Genomic DNA, 16,234 nt, shown 5'->3' on the forward strand with positions numbered 1-16,234 from the left:
ATGGACAGAAGTCGTCAGAACTCCCCGAGAATTACCTCATTTTTAAGTTTTCTTTATTATTAAAGTCACTTAGTGATAGTTGCGAGCACACTAAACTGGTATAGAGAAAAAAACAAACACTTTATGGATAATTCGGCGAAGTTTATTTTTAACAAATATTAACAAAATGTAAAAATTACAAGATCTGGGAAAATAACTTCTCCAAGTCTTCGAGACTGACAAAGACCGGCTGTATTTACTCTCTTCTGTTTTGTGAGGAATTTTACAGAATTAAATTGGTTAATTAATTAAACGTATACTAAAAGTTTCAGATCGAAATTCAAAGACAATATGTAAATAATCCAAATAACACCTTAATGTGCAGTCCTTGAAGAAATATAGTTAAAATATCCTCTGTTTTGCATCGTGCAATGAATTTGTGCAGATATTAAACTGCGCCTTTCAGTTCATTCATGTTTCAGTGATGACTTTTGATTCATCAGGTTTCCTTTCATTGAAATCGAAACTCAGGCTACAACGACGCAAGCGTGAAACCTCGAACTTCCCTTTTCCTTCCAGATCGACTCGGATCTTGTTCTTTCATTGATGTTTCTTTCATTCGGCTCCTAAAACAGTCTCAAGTCTTGATCTGTTCGTGTGCGTCTCGGTGCCAAAAGAAAAAAGCGTCTGGATCCGGATGAGTTCACCTCAAAACAACAACAACAACAGGCAGAGACGTTACTATCGACAGGAACAGCTGGATGATGAGGTGAGGAGCTTCTTCTTTAATCCATTACTGTTTCTTACAAAGGCTTAGAGACAGAAAATGTTATGAAAAGTATTATAAATGTGATTTATTCTGAGTGAGTTATTCTTTTATTTCATTTCTTTCCTTTTTCTCTCTTTATCATCTCCTGTTCACCCCCCATTTTCTTCCTGCTTAGTTCCACTCAGAATTTCTTAACATTGCACAGTCAGCTTTATTGTGAATTTGGAAATACACTGTATTGCCACAGATATTTGCTTACCATCCAAATGACTGAATTCAGTGAATTCTCTGTGAATCGCAGTGTGGTTCTGTGATAGGATGCCACCTGTGACCAGTCTCTGTCAGTGGTTTTATAACAAAGTGGAAGCCATTGAAGTGTCAGACCTCATCATAGTGAGGTCACAGAGAGTCTCCAGACTTCATGTTTAGCTTCAGACTATCTCCAGAGCAGAGCGCAGACACAGAGCTTCATGAATGGGTTTCCATGGCCCAGAACCTGCATCCCAGCCAAACATCACCACGGTCCATGCAGAGCGTGGTGATGTTTGGACATCTGGAAATCTGATGGACCAGTCTGGATCTGGAGGTTCCCAGGAGAACGCTGCTGGTCTGACTGCACTGGACCGAGGGTGGAGCTTAGTGGAGGGGGCCTATTATACCACTTTCACACTGAAAATACCATGTTGTCACAGGATTTTCTGACCAGGATTGACCCACCTTGGTGGGTTTTCTGACTGCCTGAAGTCACAGGTCTAACCGCTGTGAGAGTTGCCTGCCGGTTTTTGTCCTCCCTCTTGTACGTCATTGTGTTGACGTCATCATTACACAATGACAAGCTGACAAGCTGACTGCACAGTGACAAACGCAAGGCAGGAACAACAACATCATTGGGTTATTTAGCAGGATGATGCAGCATGCGTTTCACACTGAAGGCTAGCCAGGCCGCAAGATTTCTGGGTCGATTGCATGGACATTCGGCCCGGGAAGAAATGCTGTGGCAACCATATCACCACACAGCTGAAAAGACCTGTGACGACCTGTGACAGCGCAGGATTTCGCGCAGTGTGAAAGGAGCTTTTAATTCCAGTGAAAGGAACTCTGGACTCTGAATGCTCCAGCACACCAACAGATTTTTGACAATTGCACGCTCCCAACTTCATGAGAACAGTTTGGAGAAGACCCCCTTCCTGTACGAACATGACTGATCACCAGTGCACAAACAACAACAGTCCTGACCTCAACCCCGTAGAACACCTGGATTAATTAGATGAAGATGTGATGTGAGTCAGACCTTCTCCTCCAACATCAATGTCTGACCTCACAAATGTTCCCATCAACACGCTCCTAAACCATGTTCCTTAAATTCATGTGTGTAGAGGCAGGTGAGAGAATACTTTTGGCAATATAGTGTATATGTGCAATACATACAGAGGAGAAATTTATTTCCTTAAATAACTACAGTGCAACAACTTAAAATGTACTTTAGGGTCCTGAGTGAGTGTGTGCAGGGAGCAGAACAGGGAGAGAGTGGATCTTCCTGACGTCCTGGTGGATGAAGTTCTTGAGTCCTAGAATTGATCTGATGCATGATGAGCTCATCTACTGCTGCCTCTTTATGCTCTTCACTACGTTTTAGAGCAGATTATTTTAACATTATTCTTGTTTTTAATGTTTTTCCATCAGTGCTGCTGAGACTAAGTCGACCCTGGAGTCCAGACTGGACGCCCTGCAGAGCCACTTCACCTGGGACCTGGTCTTTGGAAAGTCCATATTTGTCCGTCTCAGGGACAAACTGAAGGACATCGGTACAGATGAAAGAAACTTCTGGCTGGGTCATGTTTACAACCTGCAGGGGTTTGTCCACTATCACATGGGATTAGTTGAAGAGGCCCGGAGTTTCCTCAGCAAGGCCACCGAGGCTTTCCATCAGATTAGGAAGGGGGACTCAGATGAGGGTCCCTGGTTGTTGGTGAACTATGGGAACCTGGCTTGGCTGCACCACTACCTGGGTGAGGAGGAGGAGAGTGAGTCTTACCTGTCAAAGGTGGACACCCTCATGAAGGAGTACCCATCTCCATCCGAGGCCGAGCTCCACCCAGAGGTCTACGCTGAAAAGGCCTGGACCCTGCTGAACTTTGGCAAAGACGAGAAGAAACAAGCTGCAGATTATTTCCAGAGAGCCATCAGGATGCAGCCGGACGTGGTGGAGTGGCAGACCAGCTATGTCCTGGGGTTGGTGAACGCCTCCAAGCACAAGACGGGCGTGAGCGCCGACCTCTTGGAGAAACTACGAGCAGCAAAGGAGAAGGATCCAGAGAACATGTACCTCGCTGTTCAATGTACTGAGCAAAAAGCAAGGGATGGAAAGGAAAGAAAGGAAGTAGAAGACACAGAGGAGATAAAGGATGAAGCTCGTGAGCTGGCAGAAAAGATTTCAATGAATCCTATCGGCAGCTACAGTGGCATTAAAGCAATACTGAGGCTCTACAAGCAACACTTCTCCTACGATGACGCCATTAATCTGGCAGAGGAGGCTCTGAGGAAGCATCCAGACGATCGCTACCTGAAGAGGTGTGCAGCGCTCTGCTACAGATGGAAGATAATTTTTGACAAGGACACACTCCCAACGCAAGCATGATGGACAGAGCCATCGATCTCCACAGGGACGTGATCTCACTTTATCCCGACTCTGCTCTGGTGAAGAAGATGGACCTCGCTAATATTTACGGAAAGTCAAGTCAGACCATGCACAAAGCAGAGCAGATCTACCAGGAGCTGCTGGATGAGGACATGGAGCTGATGGATAAACAGATGCTCTACAACCGCTACTCCAAACACTTGATGTTCGACCATGTTGACAGCAGCAAGTCAATAGATTATCTCATGAAGGCAGCTGAGATACCTCAACCTTCCTTCTTCCGTGAGAACAGCATCAAAGAGTTGGAGAATATCCTGAGACGAAGAAAGAACCGACGGTGCAACGAGATCCAGGAGTTTCTGGAAAACCTGCAGGACTATGATCCTGTTCAAGCTTTCAATGGAACCAAACTCAAGAACAAAACTGTTTACTTGAAGTAACATCTAATAACAGTAGAATAATGTTTGTAGTAATGTGAATTTTAGACAAAAATGTTGAGCTTCTGCTTTTGTTTTACATCCAAACGTCCCATTAATGTTTTAAATAGATATCTAAAAGCATGTTTTGGTTTGTTCTGGTGACACTTTAACTACTCTTTAACTTTAACTCTAACTAGAGAATAAATAGTGCCGCTGTTACACAATTAAACGATGCACAAATTGCACCTTGATGCACTTAGTTTGCTGCTGATATAAAAAAAAAATCCCGGTAACAATTTACGTGTCTCAATTCAATTCAATCTGACCTTAAACGTAGAGACTGTGTCTGCCTCCTGAACCCAAACTGGGAGCTGATTCCACAGGAGAGGAGCCTGATAGCTGAAGGCTCTACCTCCCATTCTACTTTTAGAAACTCTAGGAACTATAAATAGTCCTGCAGTTTGAAATTGAAGTGATCTGTTGGGATGATATGGTACAATGACAGAGAGTTAGGGTACGATGGAGCTAGGCCTTTCAGGACCTTCTATGTAATGAGGAACTGGAGTAATATGATCTCTCTTGCTAATTCCTGTCAATGTTTTTGCTGCAGCATTTTGAATCAATTGGAGGCTTTTTTAAGAGTATTTGGAGCCAGACAGTAACAAGTTACAATAATCCAGATCTGAAAAACACAAATGCATGAACTAGTTTTTCCGCATCACTCTGGGAAAGGATGCTCCTAATTTTGATGATATTACGAAGGTGAAAGAAAGCAGTCCTGGTCACCTGCTTTATGTGAGAATCAAAGGACATATCCTGGTCAAATATAACACCAAGGTTTTTCACAGTAGTACTGGAGGCCAAGGTAACGCCATCCAACGAAACCAGGTGATTAGATAATGAATCTCTGACATGTTTAGAGCCAAATACAATAACTTTGGGTTTGTCTGCATTTAAAAGTAGAAAATTACAGGTCATCCAAGCCTTTATGTCTTTAAGGCGCTTGGAGTTTAACCAGCTGATAAGTTTCATCTGGTTTCATGGATAAATATAGCTGCGTATCATCTGCGTAGCAATGGAAGTTTATGCATGTATAATGTGAATAATATTGGTCCCAGCACAGAACCCTGAGGAACTCCATAGCTTACTTTTGGAATGGATTTAAAACAGTCTAATTTGATCATGATTTCGAGTCTCTGCAGTAAAATATTGTGATCACTAAGATTGTGTTACAACGTGGGTGAGGTTTTTTCTTGTTTGCATTCTTGTCTCGTGACTTTATTTTGAAATGTAACTCTCCTCTGGTCTTATCTGATTTCTGATTGTTTACATCTGTTGTTTTTTGCCTCCGTCAGGAGTGATTTTTTTGTTCTTTCAATAAAGTCAGTTTCAACCATAACTGTCTCTGTGTCTGAGTCCTGGTCTGACACATCGAGGAGGACTAGTTTAATATGGAGGTGTTAATTAAAGGAAAAACCTCCTTGAATTTAGTAGTTTACCAAATCTAAACAAATATAATAAGAGATCTGGAAAAAGAACTCCTACAACTCTTAGGGACCAACCAAGACTGACTGTATTTTTTTTGTGAGGAATTTTATAGAATTAAATTGATTAGTTGATTAAAAGTATATAAAAAATCTCAAATTTAAGTATTTTCTTATCTTTTTAAACAAACAAATAGTAATTTTAAGACAATATGTAAATAATCCTAATAACACCTTATTGTTCAGTCCTTCAAGAAATATAGTTAAAATATTCTCTCTGCTTTGCATCATGTAATTTATGCCGATATTAAACTACGACTTTAAATCAGGTCTGACTGTTTCAGGGATGACTTTTCATTCTTCAGATTATCGTTCGTCCAAATCGAAACTCAGGCTGCAACGACACGAACGAGGAACCTTGAGCCTCCTTTTCTTTCTTTCTTTCTTTCTTTCTTTCTTTTTTTTTTTTTGACTCGAATCTTGTTCTTTCATTTATCTTTCTTTCGTTCGGCTTCTAAAAAAGTCTCAAGTCTTGATCTGTTCGTGTGCGTCTCGGTGCGCAGCGCTGATCCAAAAGAAAAAAAGCATCTGGATCCAGAAATAATAACACCTTAATGTGCAGTTCTTAAAAAATATAGTTAAAATATTGTCTCTGTTTTTAAATCATGCAATACATTTGTGCAGATAAGAACCTGTGACTTTAAATCAGTTATTTCTGTGTCATCGATGAGTCTTCACTCTTTAGGTTTGCTTTCGTCGAAATCGAAACTCGGGCTACAACGTCACGAACACACTAACGTCCTGCCCGGCTCTTTTTTATTTATTTTTTTTTCTTCCAGGTCGACTCGGGTCTTGTTCTTTCATTGATGTTTCTTTCATTCGGCTCCTAAAAAGTCTCAAGTGTTGATCTGTTCGTGTGCGTCTCGGTGCCAAAAGAAAAAAGCGTCTGGATCCACATGAGTTCACCTCATAACAACATTTACTACAACAACAGACAGAGACGTTAGTATTGACAGGAACAGCTGGATGATGAGGTGAGGAGCTTCTTCTTTAATCCATTACTGTTTCTTACAAAGGTTTAGAGAAGGAAAGTTGTCAGGATTATTGTGGAGGTGAGGACCCAAAAACTGGACAAAAAAAGTTATTTTCTCGTATGTCAGTCACACACCAAAACTTTATGACTCCTGCACATTTTTATTTTAACATTTGCTGATCTCAGCAGGACGAAGAGTCTTATTGTCAGCACAGAAACGTGAACTGTATTTTGACAAGAAGCAAAGAACCTATGTGCAAAAAGTAATAACAAAATGAAATGATTCACACTCTGCCTTCATGTAAATGAGTATAAGCATAACAATGTGTATGAAAACACTTATACTTATTTATACTTAGTATACACTTAAACAACAGAGTCATATGAATAGGTATAGTCATGGCATGAAATGTGAAATGAAATTCACACGTTAAATGAAACGATATTGATGGCCCATTCACCTACAGCCTATTTTACATTTATCCTACTCCAGGTAAGTCCTAATGCCTTCTTATTATTGTGAGACGAGCTACATAATATTACTAAGCAAATATTTGCCACATCTGGGAAAGTCAACAGGCAACAGGATATTTACATAGTTTGAAAAAAACTCTTGGGTTATTTTCTTTCTCTTCTCGTTTTCTCTTTTTGTCTCAAAAAACACCAGCTCGCTAATTAGACCAAAGACGGTTCAGTCTTATATAGAGTATCTCTGATTAGACTGTGCAGGCACAGACACAGGCGGCTACATTTACACTGGAAGTCTGAACAACGTGACCTCTGAACTGAGGCTTCTCAGTTTAAAAGCTGGAACATTATGGAACACGGAAGTGGAAAAAATGTACAGATAATGAAATGAAATGTAATGAAATGATAACCCCAACGTGTGTGCTTCACAGTCGTAGGCAGTGTTGGGCAAGTTACTTCCAAAATGTAATATATTTCATATTACAAGTTACTTGCATTTGAGAGTAATACGTTTCTTTACAATATTACCTTCTGTGTGGAGTAATAAGTTACTTATTACTTTTTAGTTACTTTCACCAAAATAAATATTTAGGACAAGGCATTACAAAATGAAAATAGTGCGAAGTGTAACCACTTAGAAAACGTTCAGTTGTTGGGGGGTGATTTAAAACCGTCTTCTTCTCCTCTTTATTTACGGCTGTTGTTGTTTTTTCGAACCCTCCATCTGTGCGACAGCTCGGATTGTAACGTGTTACCGGACTCAGTAACTGTAATAATATTACTAAAATATAGGCAGTAACGCGTTATATTACTCTGTTACTGCCTAAACGTAATATATTACGTTAATGCGTTACTTTTGTAGCGCGTTACCCCCAACACTGGTCGTAGGTAGGCAGGTGAGGCACGGCAAGGCAGCACAAACACCGGGTTAATAATGGATCAGATGTGCAGTGTTACTAACCCAGGATTAAGTGGAAAATTGAACACCTTGCAAACCCAACTCAGCAAGGATCTGCTCCAGGCTCCAGCCATCCCCCTTCTTTAATTGGTGTAATGTTAATTGTTGTTCAATTTGGGGGGCGGGTCCGACCGGGAGGCCGGAAAGACGTAGCAACCAGGTCAGGATCAGAGATGTGGGCAGGGAACAAAGGGAAGGCAGGGCTATCATGTGGGGTTGTTGTTCAGGAGCTGGACTTGGCCCCTGAGTTCCAGTGAAAGAAACTCCAAATGCTTCAACACACCAAGGCATTTTGGACCAGCATAGAGATGACCCCCTTCCTGTTCCAACATGACTGAACACCAAAGCCCAAAGCAAGGTCCATAAAGACCTGGATGAGGAAGAACTGGACTGGCCTGCACAGAGTCCTGACCTCAACCCCATAGAACATCTTTGGGATGAATGAGATGAAGATGTGATGTGAACCAGACCTTCTCCTTCAACATCAGTGTCTGACCTCACAAATGTGTGGTCAAAAATATAGTGTATATGTGCAATACATACAGAGGAGAAATGTATTTCCTTAAATAACTACAGTGCAATAACTTAAAATGTACTTTAGGGTCCTGAGTGAGTGTGTGCAGGGAGCAGAACAGGGAGAGAGTGGATCTTCCTGACGTCCTGGTGGATGAAGTTCTTGAGTCCTAGAATTGATCTGATGCATGATGAGCTCATCTACTGCTGCCTCTTTATGCTCTTCACTACGTTTTAGAGCAGATTATTTTAACATTACTCTTGTTTATAATGTTTTTCCATCAGTGCTGCTGAGACTAAGTCGACCCTGGAGTCCAGACTGGACGCCCTGCAGAGCCACTTCACCTGGGACCTGGTCTTTGGAAAGTCCATCCTTGTCCGTCTCATGGACACGCTGAAGGACATCGGCACCGATGAAAGGAACATCTGGCTGGGTCATGTTTACAACCTGCAGGGGTTTGTCCACTATCACATGGGATTAGCTGAAGAGGCCCAGAGTTTCCTCAGCAAGGCCACCGAGGCTTTCCATCAGATTAGGAAGGGGGACTCAGATGAGGGTCCCTGGTTGTTGGTGAACTATGGGAACCTGGCTTGGCTGCACCACTACCTGGATGAGGAGGAGGAGAGTGAGTCTTACCTGTCAAAGGTGGACGCCCTCATGAAGGAGTACCCATCTCCATCCAGGACGAGCTCCACCCAGAGGTCTACGCTGAAAAGGCCTGGACCCTACTGAACTTTGGCAAAGACCAGAAGAAACAAGCTGCAGATTATTTCCAGAGAGCCATCAGGATGCAGCCGGACATGGTGGAGTGGCAGACCAGCTATGTCCTGGGGTTGGTGAACGCCTCCAAGCACGAGACGGGCGTAAGCGGAGGCCTCTTGGAGAAACTACGAGAAGCAAAGGAGAAGGATCCAGAGAACCTGTACCTCGCTGTTCAATGTCTTGAGCAAAAAGCAAGGGACAGAAAGGAAAGAAAGGAAGTAGAAGACACAGAGGAGATAAAGGATGAAGCTCGTGAGCTGGCTGAAAAGATTTCAATGAATCCTGTTGGCAGCTACAGTGGCATTAAAGCAATACTGAGGCTCTACGGCCAACACATCTCCTACGATGACGCCATTAATCTGGCAGAGGAGGCTCTGAGGAAGCATCCAGACGATCGCTACCTGAAGAGGTGTGCAGCGCTCTGCTACAAATGGAAGATCATTTTTGACAAGGACACACTCCCAAGGAAAAGCATGATGGACAGAGCCATCGATCTCCACAAGGACCTGATCTCGCTTTATCCCAACTCTGCTCTGGTGAAGAACATCGACCTGGCCAGCATCTATGCCAAATCAAGTGAGGGCATGCACAAAGCAGAGCAGATCTACCAGGAGCTGCTGGAAGAGGAGATGGAGCTGATGGATAAACAGATGCTCTACTACCGCTACGCCAGATACTTGCTCTTTGACCGCAACGAGCGCAGCATGTCGATAGATTATCTCATGAAGGCAGCAGAGATACCTCACCAGAGCTTCTTCCGTGAGAACAGCATCAAAGAGTTGGAGAAGATCCAAAAACGAAGAAAGAACCGACGGTGCAGTGACATCCAGGAGTTTCTGAAAAACCTGCAGGACTATGATCCTGGAACCAGCCCAAACTAAAACACAAAACTGTTTACTTGAAGTAACGTCTAATAACAGCAGAATAAAGGGGATGTTTGTAGTAATGTGAATTTTAGATAAAAATGTTGAGCTTCTGCTTTTGTTTTACATCCAAACGTCCCATTAATGTTTTAAATAGATATCTAAAAGCCTTTTTGGTTTGTTCTGGTGACACTTTAACTACTCTTTAACTTTAACTCTAACTAGAGAATAAATAGTGCCGCTGTTACACAATTAAATGATGCACAACTTGCACATTGATGCACTTTAATAGTTTCCTGCTGATATAAAAAAAAAATCCCGGTAACACTTTACGTGTCTCAATTCAATTCAGTTTCATTTATATAGTGTTAATAAAAATACAAATTGTCTCAAGATACTTTACGAAAACCAGCGTAAAACCTCCAGAGACAGCACGAAGCTAAAAAACTCACCTTAAACATAGAGACGGTGTCTGCCTCCTGAACCCAAACTGGGAGCTGGTTCCACAGGAGAGGAGCCTGATAGCTGAAGGCTCTACCTCCCATTCTACTTTTAGAAACTCTAGGAACTATAAATAGTCCTGCAGTTTGAAATTGAAGTGATCTGTTGGGATGATATGGTACAATGACAGAGAGTTAGGGTACGATGGAGCTAGGCCTTTCAGGACCTTCTATGTAATGAGGAACTGGAGTAATATGATCTCTCTTGCTAATTCCTGTCAGTGTTTTTGCTGCAGCATTTTGAATCAATTGGAGGCTTTTTAAAGAGTATTTGGAGCCAGACAGTAACAAGTTACAATAATCCAGATCTGGAAGACACAAATGCATGAACTAGTTTTTCCGCATCACTCTGGGAAAGGATGCTCCTAATTTTGATGATATTACGAAGGTGAAAGAAAGCAGTCCTGGTCACCTGCTTTATGTGAGAATTAAAGGACATATCCTGGTCAAATATAACTCCAAGGTTTTTCACAGTAGTACTGGAGGCCAAGGTAACGCCATCCAACAAGAGCAGGTGACTAGATAATGAATCTCTGACATGTCTAGAGCCAAATACAATAACTTCAGTTTTGTCTGAGTTTAAAAGTAGAAAATTACAGGTCATCCAGGCCTTTATGTCTTTAAGGTGCTTGGAGTTTAACCAGCTGATTAGTTTCATCTGGTTTCATGTATAAATATAGCTGCGTATCATCTGCGTAGCAATGGAAGTTTATGCATGTATAATGTGAATAATATTGGTCCTAGCACAGAACCCTGAGGAACTCCATAGTTTACTTTTGTATGAATAAAAGGTACATGGATAAACTGGAATTTGTGTAACAGGATGGATTTAAAACAGTCTAATTTGATCATGCTTTCAAGTCTCTGCAGTAAAATATTGTGATCACTAAGATTGTGTTACAACGTGGGTGAGTTTTTTCATGTTCCCATTCTTGTCTCGTGACTTTATTTTGAAATGTAACTGTCCTCTGGTCTTATCTGATTTCTGATTGTTTACATCTGTTCCATTACCAGTATGTGTGTATATATAGTCTGCGTCTCCCTTTGTCCTTTACCTGAGTGTTTTGTTTTACGCTCGCCGTCCTTTCAAGACCTTGTTTATGCCAAAGCTAAGTTTTCCTGGTGACTTTGGTCGTTTTTATCTTTTGCCTTTCAGCGAAAGAGTTTTGTTTCCCTCCTTCTGAAGTGGGTTTTATTTGGTGTGTTTGATCGGGCATCTTTGGTTGTGTTTTTTGTTTTCCGTTGTTTTTTGCCTCCATCAGGAGTGATTTTTTTGTTCCTTCAATAAAGACAGTTTCAACCATAACTGTCTCTGTGTCTGAGTCCTGGTCTGACAGATTGAGGAGGACAAGTACAAAGACAAGTCCACAGTCTGAAGCCATGAGGACATCATTGGTAACTTTAACCAGAGCTGATTCTGTTCTATGATGAGCTCTGAAACCTGAGTGAAACTCTTCAAACAAACCATTCCTGTTTAAATTTTAAATGTTCACACAACTAATTGGCAACAATCTTTTTTTTTTTTTTTTATTTTTAGAAATAAAAGGGAGGTTGGAAATTCTTCTATGGTCAGTTAAAATATCTGGGTGTAGAGCAGTTTTTTTTTTAGGTTTAATTACAGCATCTTAAAAGACTTACATGTCCTGTTAATATAGATATTTTTATCTAGTTTAATGTGTTAATTAAAGGAAAAACTTCTTGAATTTAATAGTTTACCAAATCTCATATAAATCAAATATAATAACTACAGGATCTGGAAAAAGAACTTCTATAACTCTTAGAGACCAACCAAGACTGACGGTAATTTTTTTGAGGAATTTTATAGAACTAAATTGATTAGTTAATTAAAGTATATGAAAAATGTCAAGTTTCTTATCTTTTTAAACAAACAAAGAGTAATTTTGAGACAATATGTAAATAATCCTAATAACACCTTATTGTTCAGTCCTTAAAGAAATATAGTTAAAATATTCTCTCTGCTTTGCATCATGTAATTTGTGCCGATATTAAACTGCGACTTTAAATCAGGTCTGACTGTTTCAGGGATGACTTTTCATTCTTCAGATTATCGTTCGTCCAAATCGAAACTCAGGCTGCAACGACACGAACGAGGAACATTGAGCCTCCTCTTTTCTATCTTTCTTTCTTTTTCTTTTTTTTTACGCTCATCCAGGTGGACTCGGATCTTGTCTTGTCTCTGTGGAGGATCCTGAAGTTTTGATCTGCTCGTGTGCGTCTCGGTGCGCAGCGCTGTCAAAAGAAAAAAGCGTCTGGATCCAGATGCGTTCACCTCAAAACAACAACAACAGACAGAGACGTTAATATTGACAGGAACAGCTGGATGATGAGGTGAGGAGCCTCTTCTTTAATTATTTTTTTTCCCCACACATCTCAAACTCAAGGCCTCTTACATTGGGAATGAGTCCAGAGAATTAACGTCCTCAGTGGAGCATCGACAGCCAGTGAGGGCGCAGCAGCGGGAGAAATATTTAAAAGTTCATTCCACATATGTGCATTTAGCAGCCTTAATGCTGACGAGATGATATGAAACGTAGTTTGTTTTCAGAACCGTCACATTTACCTCCGACCTGAGGGCATGATAACAAATTCACTGCAAAGTACAGAATCAGGGTGGAACAATATTCTGTCCACTCGTATTTTCCAAAGTGCGCTCAGTCTGTTAGTTAAAATAAGTAGATCTAAATAAATGAAATAATCATTAAAGTCTGATCAGGTAGAAATGAGATGTCAGCCTTTCGAATAAAGTGTGAAATTACATCTCGTTAAAAGCAGAACTAAAATCAACTAATAAAAGTCTGGCATGGGGTTTGGTTCGTTCATGATGCTTGCTCACTGTTATTTAGGATGAAGAGCGCAGCATCCTCCACGCCCTAGCCTCTCGGTTTGTCTAGTCATTGTGTCTGTGAAGGTTCTCAGTCATCCAGGTCATGGTAATCCAGAAAGACTCTGCAGAATTCTACGAGTCCAGTTGCCTTTATTCAACGTCTTTTGGATCCCTAAGGATTTTTTCAAATGTTTTCTTTACCAGAGAGGTAAATGTTATTGGCCTGTAATCATTTAATTCTTTAGGGTTTTTAATTTAGACTATATATTAACCAATAGGAGATATGTGAACATATACATATATTTATAAGCATACCCACTTTCTAACTGGAACACTGCCTTGTTTGTTGTAATATAGCTTTTTATATATGTTTTGATATTCATATATTTCATTCTTTAGTCGACCAGTATGTGCGTTGTCTGTGATGCTGAGTGTCTCTGCTGCTGTTGACAAGAATTTCCCCATTGTGGGATGAATAAAGTCTTATCTTATCTTATCTTATCTTATCTTATCTTATCTTATCTTATCTTATCTTATCTTATCTTATTATGGTTGATTTGTTGCCCATTTGGTTGGTATCTGACCAATTTCTGATTTTCTTAAGAATCCGACCAAATTATGTCTGCGGTTATGTCATGTGGCGTTCCTCAGGGGTCTGTTTTTGGACCTCTTCTGTTCAGCTTATACGCTGCCTTTAGGTCAGTTTCCTCAGAATTCCAATGAAAAATGTCTCGGTTAAGATGTCGGGCAAATATATCCAGAACTTCCAAGTAGTGCATCCGACATCTCACTGGTCTGTTCCAACGCTAGCCTTATGCTAGCTGTAGTAGCCATCGACTAATGAGCTGCCTGCCTGAGTCAAATTAACGTACTGTAGACTAGATTGTTAGTGTGGGTTTTACTTAAAGCATGCACCATCTATCTATCTATCTATCTATCTATCTATCTATCTATCTATCTATCTATCTATCTATCTATCTATCTATCTATCTATCTATCTATCTATCTATCTATCTATCTATCTATCTCATTTCAGTGTTGTCAGTTTATCTCCTCATCCATTGCTGCCTCTTAATGCTCTTCACTACGTTTTAGAGCAGATTATTTTGACGTTGCTCTTGTTTATAATGTTTTTCCATCAGTGCTGCTGAGACTAAGTCGACCCTGGAGTCCAGACTGGACGCCCTGCAGAGCCACTTCACCTGGGACCTGGTCTTTGGAAAGTCCATCATTGTCCGTCTCAGAGACAAACTGAAGGACATCGGCACTGATGAAAGAAACTTCTGGCTGGGTCATGTTTACAACCTGCAGGGGTTCGTCCACTATCACATGGGATTAGTTGAAGAGGCCCGGAGTTTCCTCAGCAAGGCCACCGAGGCTTTCCATCAGATTAGGAAGGGGGACTCAGATGAGGGTCCCTGGTTGTTGGTGAACTATGGGAACCTGGCTTGGCTGCACCACTACCTGGGTGAGGATGAGGAGAGTGAGTCTTACCTGTCAAAGGTGGACGCCCTCATGAAGGAGTACCCATCTCCATCCGAGGACGAGCTCCACCCAGAGGTCTACGCTGAAAAGGCCTGGACCCTGCTGCACTTTGGCAAAGACGCGAAGAAACAAGCTGCAGATTATTTCCAGAGAGCCATCAGGATGCAGCCGGACATGGTGGAGTGGCAGACCAGCTACGTCCTGGGGTTGGTGAGCTCTTTCAACCACGAGATGATTCTGAGCACCGACATCTTGGAGAAACTACGAGCAGCGAAGGAGAAGGATCCAGAGAACATTTACCTCACCATTTATTGTCTCGAGCAAAAGGCAAAGGAAGGAGAAGACATAAAGGATGAGATTCATGAGCTGGCTGAAAAGATTTTAATGAATCCAGTCGGCAGCTACAGTGGCATTAAACCAATACTGAGGCTCTACAAGGAACACATTTCTTATGATGACGCCATTAATCTGGCAGAGGAGGCTCTGAGGAAGCATCCAGACGATCGCTACCTGACGTGGTGTGCAGCGCTCTGCTACAAATGGAGGATCATTAATGGGAAAGGCACGCTCCCAACGCCCCAACAAAGCATGATGGACAGAGCCACCAGTCTCTACAGTGATGTGATCTCACTTTATCCCGACTCTGCTCTGTTGAAGAAGATCGGCCTCGCTAATATTTACGCCAAGTCGAGAGAGGCCGTCCACAAAGCGAATCAGATCTACCAGGAGCTGCTGGAGCAGGACCTGGAGGACTTAGATAAACAGATGCTCTACAACTTCTACGCCAAACACTTGTACTACAACTGCCGAGAGTACGACATGTCAACAGATTATCACATGATGGCTGCACAGATACCTCACCAGACCTCCGCCCGGGAGAACAGCATCAAAATGTTAGCGAATAACACAAGACGAAGCAAGAACCGACGGTGCAGGGAGATCCAGGAGTTTCTGGAAAACCTGCAGGACTATGATCCTGTTCAAGCTTTTAATGGAACCACCTAATCTAAAAGACCCTGTGTAGTTGGATTAACATATAACGGAGCAGATCTTTTCTATACTCTACATCCAAATAGATGTTTAAATAGATATCTAAAAGATTGTTTGGTTTGTTCTGGTGACGCTTTAACTACTCACTTGAATGATGCACAAACTGCACCTTGATGCACTTTAACAGTTTACTGCTGCGAAAAACAAAAAGACAAAAAAAAAACAAAAAAACAATACATGTTAACCTTATCCAGGGCAGATCTTAACCTAAGAACAATCAGATACTGAATGTTTGTGAATTATCTTCCAGGTTATCACAGGTGTGTTGTTCTCTGTCCAATCACGTCAGTTAAATATCATCAGATATTAAAGAACGAGTTGAAGCCTCAGCAGAGTCTGAATACTAATAACAGATTATTTTCTACTTTTATCAAGGTTTTCTAATATTAATCTGTGTCTCCATAGTCTGTGGTCTGTGTATGAAGCCCAGAAGTGAAAAAAGTCTTTCTTTCCTCACTTGCTCCATT

General features: G+C 41.3%; 1 protein-coding gene and 1 pseudogene across 1 annotated transcript; both read left to right on the forward strand.

The window, feature by feature from the left end:
• The first annotated feature begins 5 nt into the window (after positions 1–5).
• On the forward strand, positions 6–10,657 carry LOC125009227 (annotated as a pseudogene).
• A 2,014-nt stretch (positions 10,658–12,671) lies between these two features.
• Positions 12,672–15,722, forward strand: LOC125009228 (interferon-induced protein with tetratricopeptide repeats 1B-like). The gene is made up of 2 exons (XM_047586965.1): positions 12,672–12,736; positions 14,375–15,722. The coding sequence occupies exons 1-2, from the start codon at positions 12,729–12,731 to the stop codon at positions 15,720–15,722; spliced, it is 1,356 nt and encodes a 451-aa protein (XP_047442921.1). The 5' UTR covers positions 12,672–12,728.
• Positions 15,723–16,234: the final 512 nt, after the last annotated feature.

The sequence above is a fragment of the Mugil cephalus genome, chromosome 6, assembly GCF_022458985.1.
Source record: "Mugil cephalus isolate CIBA_MC_2020 chromosome 6, CIBA_Mcephalus_1.1, whole genome shotgun sequence".
NCBI lineage: Eukaryota > Metazoa > Chordata > Actinopteri > Mugiliformes > Mugilidae > Mugil > Mugil cephalus.